At 37.8% G+C, this 9,625-nt stretch overlaps 1 protein-coding gene across 1 annotated transcript; it reads left to right on the top strand.

Moving 5' to 3' along the window:
- The first annotated feature begins 4,563 nt into the window (after window positions 1–4,563).
- Window positions 4,564–7,756, top strand: LOC144642102 (uncharacterized). Its single transcript, XM_078501095.1, has 2 exons — window positions 4,564–4,678; window positions 7,240–7,756. The coding sequence occupies exons 1-2, from the start codon at window positions 4,633–4,635 to the stop codon at window positions 7,515–7,517; spliced, it is 324 nt and encodes a 107-aa protein (XP_078357221.1). The 5' UTR covers window positions 4,564–4,632; the 3' UTR covers window positions 7,518–7,756.
- Window positions 7,757–9,625: the final 1,869 nt, after the last annotated feature.

Below are 9,625 nucleotides of genomic sequence, written 5' to 3'. Positions count from 1 at the left end.
GACAAAGTATATTACTTGAGGTACAAGCTGTCAATCATCTTCAGAATTGTGACAACGCTGCATTTCCTATTGGTCATGTGCGTTTTCAAGTGTGGTGTAGACCATACTTGGCGGCGTACTTCGGCCTCTTTGAACTACGAAAGTTTCAAGTAAGTACGTTTTACCCCTTCACACTCAAAGTAGGTTCCAAGTGCACTTAGGCTATACTAGCTTACGAGCTCTAGTGTGAAGCCGAGGAATATAATATAAACAATTTTGTTGACCTTTTAGTTACCATTAATTAGTATTTACTCTCATAATTTACAATTCATTGTAAAAATAGTAACTGACGCAAAGAGAAGATCCATTAAAATATAGCTTCAAAAGCGTTAAAATATGACTTTAAAACGTTATGATAAAGGACTGTGTCACGGGCTGAATTTAGTCCATTTAATCAAGTTTTACAGAACACTCGCTTGATTTAATGACAAAACTTAAGGTATCACGGAAGGAACTTTAAAATGGCGTTTTTAGGGCTTCTTCAGGATAAAAAATTCATAAAAAATTAATGAAGCAAGAAAAGAAAAAATCTGAGACACCGTTTTTTAGACCAATATATGTAGAACAAATTCCACATAAAAGTTTTGGCTCTCATGTAAATGTGTTCTCAAATAAACCTAAAGTTGCATAACATCATAATTTCAAACAAAATGCTGATGTTGCTTATTATGGTCTATATGATGTAAACAAAATCAAAAATTACAATCTTTATTCAATAAGCTTTCAGAAAATATATACTTTATTGGGGTTACCATTGATTGTTTACACAAATTTGACTTGGAACGAAAACGCCAATTTTCCTTCATTGATACTTTAAAGCTTCGTATATCTTCTGGGAAATATAATTGAAAAAGCAACAATCGAAACTGTTCACTCCAACAGTACTTCAAAACCCATATCGCAAGCTGTACTTTTTTGTATTTTCTGTATAATGGAAAGGTTTCTTCAATGTTTAAATCTAAATTTGGATAAAATCCGTGAAACAGTTCCTTAAGATTTTAGATTAAAATGCTTCATTTAAGTTTAATTTCAAAGATATACATACAATGAAAATATATAAAACAAGAAGAAAATCAAGTGCTATGTTTTTTGTAATGTTCTGTAAATCCATTTTCATTGAAAAAACTCATTGGCCGTTTCTAAATTAAGGCGAATTCTCACCTGTTGGACGGATAACACGTCTTAGATGGATTATCCGTCTATAGTGTGAAAACGGCCAGTCTTAGACATGCTCCAATGACGTCATCAACTGGCTTGCACTCACACTTTTTAAAGTTAGTTTAAATACTACTGTCTGAATTTGGCTAAATAAAAGCAAAGACGTATCAAGTTATAGCCAATTGAATCAATCAAACGACCAATCGCACCGCGATGTGGTGATGTCAGATTATCGATTACTTAAAATTTGAAATTCGCCCCAGTTCCCTGCGCAATTTTGGAACAGCCAATAGCACCTTTCTAAAAAGCATTGTTTTAATCTTCCTGGCTGGCTCCGTAAAGTGGAAGTGCGTACGTAATCTTAATGTCCCTCATCCATGCAGAGTCCAACAGCACTTCTTAACACTTCACTTTTAGATAAGCATTTATGCTTTTTACCACCGTATATTATTAAGTAATCACATGATTCAATTACATGAATTTTGTTAGCCTTTGAAAATTTACTCGTTCATATTTATCTCTAAGTGCACTCGAAATCATGTGATCACCTATCTTAATTACACCTTAGCGCCATACTGTCTAGCAGAACATCTGGCCTCATAGGTGCTTTTCGACCCGCAATAAGTGTTCTTTTAGCAAATCATAAGCCCGAGAAGCCCACAAACCGACAAAAACACGGCAAGACAGAAGACTCCAGACAGATTATAGTTGAGCTTTGAAAGTAATTTTAGTTCAAACTTGGCCAAGTGAAGAAAGTTATACATGTTAACCCTTGTGTTCTATCGTGTTCACACATGCGACCTCTCACGCGAAAACGTTCCTTATATATAATTACGGAATCCGTGTGTTCGGCGGAACGCGCGGAAAGCGAACGGATGAGAAATGGCTCGATAAGCCGTTCTACACGGATACCGAGAACGGCTACACGGATGTAAATTTTTGTTACACGGATGAAGTTGAACGGCTACACGGATGTAATTATTTTCACACGGATGAAGTCGAACGGCTACACGGATGTAAATTTTTGTTACACGGATGAAGTTGAACGGCTACACGGATGTAATTATTTTCACACGGATGAAGTCGAACGGCTACACGGATGTAATTATTTTCACACGGATGAAGTTGAACGGCTACACGGATGTAATTATTTTCACACGGATGAAGTCGAACGGCTACACGGATGTAATTATTTTCACACGGATGAAGTCGAACGGCTACACGGATGTAATTATTTTCACACGGATGAAGTCGAACGGCTACACGGATGTAATTATTTTCACACGGATGACGTCGAACGGCTACACGGATGTAATTATTTTCACACGGATGAAGTTGAACGGCTACACGGATGTAATTATTTTCACACGGATGAAGTTGAACGGCTACACGGATGTAATTATTTTCACACGGATGAAGTCGAACGGCTACACGGATGTAAATTTGTTACACAGATGAAGTTGAACGGGTCTCTGTAAAAAGCTGACCGGATGGCGGATAAGAAAAGGCGGATGAGAAAAAGCGAATGACAAAATGCGGATACCAAAAAAAATAAAAATAAAATAAAAACTTTTTTTAATCAATCAATAACTTAATCAATTAAACAATTAATTTATAAATTAATTAATGAATTGACAAGTAAACAATACTTGGCTTTACACTAGAGCTCGTAAGTATAATCTAAGTGCACTTGGAACCTACTTTGAGTGTGAAGGGGTAAAACGTACTTACTTAATTGAACTTTACTTGGTGACCATGGAAACTTTCGTAGTTCAAAGAAGCCGAAGTACGCAACCAAGTATGGTCTACACCACCCTTGAGAACGCACTCGGCTAGGAAATGGAAGCCAAATAAAAGAGGCGTGCAGCATTGTTGCGATTCTGAAGATGATTGACAGCTTGTACCTCAAGTAATATACTTTGTCATCAAGTGTGAAGCTAGATTTTGTAAAATGCGACTTAAGATTTTCAAGTGCACTTGAGTCAAGTGCTTACTTGAAACTAACTTAGCTTCTAGTGTGAAGCCAACTATTAGCACATTCAGTCTGGCGTGAGTTTCTCAAAAGTCCCGAGAACTTCTCGGGCCCGAAAACTTTAAGGGACTGTTTTCGGGCGCGTTTCTTGGGTAGGGAAAAACGTTTCTCAAAAGCTCCGAAAGTGTACCGTATTTTTCGGGGAGGTTTTTGGGATTTGTAACGCAATAATTAGCGCAAGAGTTTGCGCGAGCTTCAATTTTCCAGTCTGTGATTGGTTCAAAGTGGGAGGTGCGGTGGCCTAATGGTTAGCGCGCTCTACTCCGAGTCGAACGGCTCGGGTTCGAGGCCTGGCCGGGGCCGGGGCGCTGCGTTGTGTTCTTGGGCAAGACACTTTACTCTCACAGTGCCTCTCTCCACCCAGGTGTATAAATGGGTACCGGCGAATTTACTGCTGGGGGGTAACCCTGCGATGGACTAGCATCCCATTCAGGGGGGAGTAGCAATACTCCTAGTCGCTTAATGCTACGGAAACTGGGATAAGCTCCGGCGGTATGAGCCTCATGGCTCGGTCACAGACTTTACCTGATTGGTTCAAAAATTGCAATTGACACCGCTGCACTGAGCTGGGTTTGTCACGTACGCATCAAATTCAAAACTTTTTCTATATTTTTTTTTATCTCTGGCGATTTGTACAGTTCCAGCAATGTTTATTTTTTAACACTGATTCACCTCTGGGCTACTTAATGTAAAGACAGCTTGATGTAAGTGTTTAAAGCGTTTCTATTTGTTTAAATTTGTTTATTACCGGCTTGTAATTTACGAAGCTCGCGTTATATGACTTATATTAAAAAACAACACAGCATCCGCCTTGTCTTAATGTAACAACCCCGGTCTTCGGATGAAGGAAAGTCAAGGGTTTTTTTTTTTTTTTTTTCGAAAAACGTTTTTATCTCTGTTTCTTTCGTCTTGTCAGACATCTCCTAGACTGAATGTGCTAATATTTACTTGATCAAGTTATTGAGTTATTAAAAAAGTTATTTCTTTATTTTTTTTTTATTTTTTTTTTTGGTATCCGCATTTTGTCATCCGCCTTTTATCATCCGCCTTTTCTCATCCGCCATCCGCCGCCATCCGGTCAGCTTTTTACAGAGACCCCTCATCAACTATCACACGATAGAAATCTCGAGCTCATAATCTAATTTTTAAATAGAAGATATAAAGCACATGTTAGAAGGCACGAAAAAATCTTTCTTGATTGACAGCTTAAAAAGCCACATACTTTGTTTGTAAGACGATGACTGGTTTAAATTTTGGGCGATGACTGAATCCTCTTTCTCATTGGTTGCTAAGAAAAAGAAGAATGATTGATAAGTCAATCGAGCTCTACTTCAATCAGACATTGCTTTAGCTTATGCTTTTCGAAGCTCGTACAAGTTTGGGAAAAGAAACGCCTGTGCAAGATGAAATCACTCTTTGTTTTTGCCTTTCTTCTCTGCATCTCTGCCGGTAAGTCAATATAGTGTCTAAAACTATCAAGCCCTAAATTGACGTGGGCTGCGTTAGGTCGCATAGGTACTAAGATCTCGAGTCAGGCCCAGAAATTATCTGCGTAGCTGCTCGTGGCACCTTCAACGCATTTGTCTCACATTTTCTTTTCCCCGTGCATTGCTATTCAATGGGATCGTCGTTTGTCGTCATCGCAAACTTTTAGCGTTTTCTTTTGCGAAATAAATAATAATAATAATAATAATAATAATAATAATAAATAATATTTTAAGAGGAGGCCTCCAATCACCTAGGGGGTGGTTTTCAGGAGGGTCCTCTGAGAAAATAAATGTTAAACATTAAAATACATTAAAATCTAAAATACAATAAAAAGACAAAACCCATGTTGTATGCTAACTAAGATTAAAAACTAGGACAAGAATTAAAATACTACTAACTAAGGTTAAAAATGGGAAATAAAAAAGTATTTAAATCTAAAAGGAAGAACAAATGTCACAGATCTAAAATATAAAATAACTAGCTACAGCTACTGTCCTAAAAAAACTAATTACAAATAGTTATCTATTAACATTATATAACATTGTGCAACTAAAAATATTTGTTCATAGTCTAAAATGTTTATCCAGTAAGAACTTTGTAAGGGTTTTCTTAAAAATCTCGCATGGCATCGGCTTTCTTAAAAATTCTGGAAGAGACAACCAGTCATTTGTAAAGCGGAAGTAGGATACTCTCTTTCCGCTTTCCGTTTTAGGTTTAGGCAGTCTAGGTAGGTATCCATGTCTGGTGTTGTAGCCATGTAAACTTCTTAATGTCGATTTAAAACTTTCAAAATGTTGCGGAATGTCTCCTTTGATTGCATTTTGTACGGCTGTGCATCGGTGAGAAAGACGTCTTCCAGCCAGAGGGAGCCAATTCAGTGACTTCAGAGCTTCTGAAGAAGACATTTTGCCTAATTTAATTTTTTTCGCATAGAGGATAGAGGATATTACATGGTTGCGCGGAGATATGTAATATCTCTCTCAGCAGCCATGTAATAATAATATAATAATAATAATAATAATAATAATGGCACTTCGGGCAGTATATCCACAGAGTGGCTCTTCGCCTGCCCGATCCTAACTAAATTTACAGATGTAAAAGTTTAAAAAATATCTAAGAATTTATATTTACATGAAAACGAGATAAAATTGTATTAAAACGATATAAGAACTAATTATGTGAATTATAGTATATAAAACAAAAACAAAAACAAAAAATACTTAAGACATGCTAAAAAGTTAAAAATTCAAATGTTCTAAAACTCTCTTATAATAAAAATAATAATAAAATAAAGACTTTATTTAAAATGAGGGTAACACTAAATAGCAAAGCTAACAAACCTGTGGCCCTCTTTATTATATAAACCTACTAATTAGGATGTTTTTTGACGATTTTCCGAAGATTGCCGACTATTTTCCGAAGATTTCCAAAGATTTGCAAAATGTTGTCCGAAGGTCGTACGAATGTTTCCGAACATTTTCGAACTTTTCCGAAAATTTCCGAAGATATCCGAAGATTGCCGAAGATTGCCGAGGAAGATCCAATGTTTCGACTTAATATCGATTTACTTTGGCTTATTCAGCATTAAAACAGGGCAAACTTGTCAGAAAATGATTCGAAATCGATATCTTCACATGTGAAAATAACATAACATGTAATGTCTTACTCTTACGTGTTTCAAGCGTTGTGGTATTGTGTTGCACTGCTGAGTCGAAAACAGATAATGATGGTTTTCTACCATTATTTTCCTTTTTTTTCCTTTTGGGCAAACGTATCTTTTCCAGAGACAAGAAAAGCAAGGCTGACACTACGTAGAAATGAAAAAACCTTAACGGGACAACGACATGATAGAGTCCAAACTGAAAGTCAAAAATGCAAACTCTGGACAGCTGTTTCGACCTGATTGGGTCTCTTCAGCAGAGTGTATGCCGCACAGAATAGAACAACCAGCGCGAAGACAGTTGTCTATAAAGTGCTCGTGGTAATGAAAATCCGGATGGGCTCAAATTCAAACACTCGCCCACTGATCACAGCCGCATGACTATTACTCAATAGGTCAAGAATTCGAAATATCATGTCGTTGTCTCGATAAGGAAAGTGAGAATAGACAGAACTATCCTTACACTGAAAACATGGGCAAAACCATGTGAAAAACAACACTGCAAACATGGGCAAAACCATGTGAAAACAGTGAAAATGTACAGCATATCGGATCTAAAAGATCTACGGTCCAAATAAAATTAAAAGTGACAATAGAAAGCAAGGGACCGCGGACGAAAATGCTGCTGTGTACGTAGGAGCTGGCGACAGCTAGAGATAAAAACAGAGGAGACCTGTGCGACAGCTAGAGCTGTCGCCAGCTCCTACGTACACAGCAGCATTTTCGTCCGCGGTCCCTTGCTTTCTATTGTATCTTTTCCGCCTCGCACGCTTTCATTTTCGAGAGTTTTGTGCATAAATGATATTTTACTCTAAAAACATCGGCTTATTTAATTATGCTAAACTTGTTTATTTTTTGGAAGGATATGGCTTAAAGTGCTACAAGTGCCAAACTACCAAGGACTGGGATGACTGTGATAAGATAAAAACAGAGGAGACCTGTGCTTCTGGTTTTGACCGCTGTGGCAAAGCCCATGTTGAAGGAAAAAGTGGTGAAACATCAGTCTCGCTCTACGTCAAAGGCTGCGCCACTTCATCCCAGTGTGATCCTGATACTTCTCCCTTATGCAAGTCTTCCGATCCCTTAGATAAATTCTGCAAGTGCAACCTAAACTGCTGCACTGACGATTTGTGCAATTAAGCCAAAGTAGCAATGGTCAGCGACTCAGCGTCATCATGCTCTTGGCATGCGCTCTTGTGGCATTTCTTCGTTAAGGTTACGAAGTTATTCAACAGATAACAGTACAAAATGTGTACTTCAGTAGAAACTAGCAAGGATTAAGTTACCGCCTTAAACATAATTTGTGCCACATTTACTGAGTTTTTTAAAGCAGGAGCTACTTCTAGTCAATGTAAGCTTAAGTGATATTTCTGAAATAAACCAGCTAAACTAAAGTCGTTTTGTCCTATTAGTTTTTGTTCAAGAGAGGCTGCTCTTTCCATTATTGACACTTCATACCTAAGGTTCAGTATATTCTTTGAGACTAATTTTTAAGGGGAAAATTGCACATCACATACAATTAACCCACGTAAGTTACAATTAGATCTTCAGTTGCTTTATCCACAACCAAACCATGGTTAACTTTTCCAATGATTTAAAAAGACCTTACCTTTTTATCTGCCGTAGATCCCTCTGGCAAAGCCCTTGTAGAAATAAAAGTGGAAAAGCATCAGTCTCAATGTACACTAAAGGTTGCACCTTTCAGCGGCGTCAGGAAATGCTCATAAATCTTCTTCATGCAAGCCTTACGATCCCACAATGAAAGTCAACAAGTGTAGACTTTGAAAAAGTTTTAATGCTTTGTGATTGCTGTGTTCTGGCCAGATTTTATTTATTTCACTTTGCTTAAAATGAGAAGGTTGTATTATAAAAAAAATTGCAATATATTCAATAAAATGGCAAGACTTTGGCCGTTACTGATTAAAAAACACACGACCAGATGTAATTAAAGAGATACGTAGTTTGTCCAAGGGACTGAGGGTGCGGTGATGTGATCAATTTTTACTAATCACATATACTCCCTTACCTTCTAACCAAACAAATAATGAAATAGCAAAAATAAACAAATTCAGCCTTCAAAACTCGAACATAAGACAGAGGGCTACTGACTATGAAACCACCGGCTACCTTACTTCAGCTCAGCGTCTCCCTGTTAGGCGTTTGATATTTGGGTTTCCAAAAGGAGCAGGGAAGGCAATGAGAAAATGGACTAAGAGCTAATAGTGGAGGGAGTGTGTCCTAAGTAATTCATTTCTCCTTTTTACCAAAGCATATTTAAGGGAGTAAAAGCGCCAGACCTGACGCGAGTATAATTCCATGATGATACTGGTCAAAGTAGGTTTCAGGTTTCTTGCTAAAAAAGCCGAAGCCTAGTTGCGTGCCTTTTTCCACCGGTAACCCCAAGAAGGATCCAGCTTCGGGCGATAATTACATCTTAGCGCCATACTGTCTAGCAAAACATTTGGCCTCTTAGGTGCTTTTTGACCCGCGAGAAATCTTTCTTAGCAAATCACTGAACCCGAGAAGCCCACAAACCGACAAAAACACGGCCATCAAGTGCTTTATAAAAAAACTTTTTCAGTCTCTGGTGCGAGTAAATTTAATGCGGGCGAAGGGAACTCTGCGATGGATTGGCATCCCTTCGGGGGTGGGTGGGTAGTGAATATAAGAAACATATGCAAACACGTAGCCCGGGATTGAGCAAAGTCAAGATTTCTTTAACTGTGTGACTGCCTAGCTACGGCTCAAAATGGCTCAAAAGTAGCAATTAAACACGTAATGTTGCTGATACTAATTATTGCAGCTTTTGGACTGGCGTGCTACATTTGTTGCAATATTGGGTTTTGTGCTAACAAATGCAGTTCGATGTTTAACAGGATACAAACGAAAGAAAAAAACAAAACTTTTTAGTTTAAGATAATTAATTATGGTGACTGTTCATTACGCCCGGACGATGGGAATTGATTTTTTACTATTTTATAGCAGCTTCATAACACAAAATTTGGAAAAACATAGTATACTTTATACCCATAAAGGCCCAGTTTTAGCATTAAAATACTGTATACCCAATTTAAAATCCCCCCCCCCCCCCCCCCGTATACCGTATACCCAAAACATAATTCAGTGGCAACTTTACGCTTCAACTACAGCAACGTAGCTGAGGACACAGAAACGCTTTCTTGACGGAAATTGACTCTTCAGCTGATACCAAGTGGTTTATAGTTAATTAAACAACTAATTATAATGAC

Source organism: Oculina patagonica, chromosome 2, assembly GCF_052425735.1.
Source record: "Oculina patagonica isolate OP01 chromosome 2, crgOcupat, whole genome shotgun sequence".
Classification (NCBI taxonomy): domain Eukaryota; kingdom Metazoa; phylum Cnidaria; class Anthozoa; order Scleractinia; family Oculinidae; genus Oculina; species Oculina patagonica.
This window is presented reverse-complemented; position numbering and strand designations above follow the sequence as displayed.

Excerpts from the sequence above, each read along its gene's own strand:
- LOC144642102 (XM_078501095.1), top strand. The coding sequence starts at position 4,633 with ATGAAATCACTCTTTGTTTTTGCCTTTCTTCTCTGCATCTCTGCCG. Across the intron at positions 4,679-7,239 it reads TCTTCTCTGCATCTCTGCCG|GATATGGCTTAAAGTGCTAC; the intron begins GTAAGTCAATAT and ends ATTTTTTGGAAG.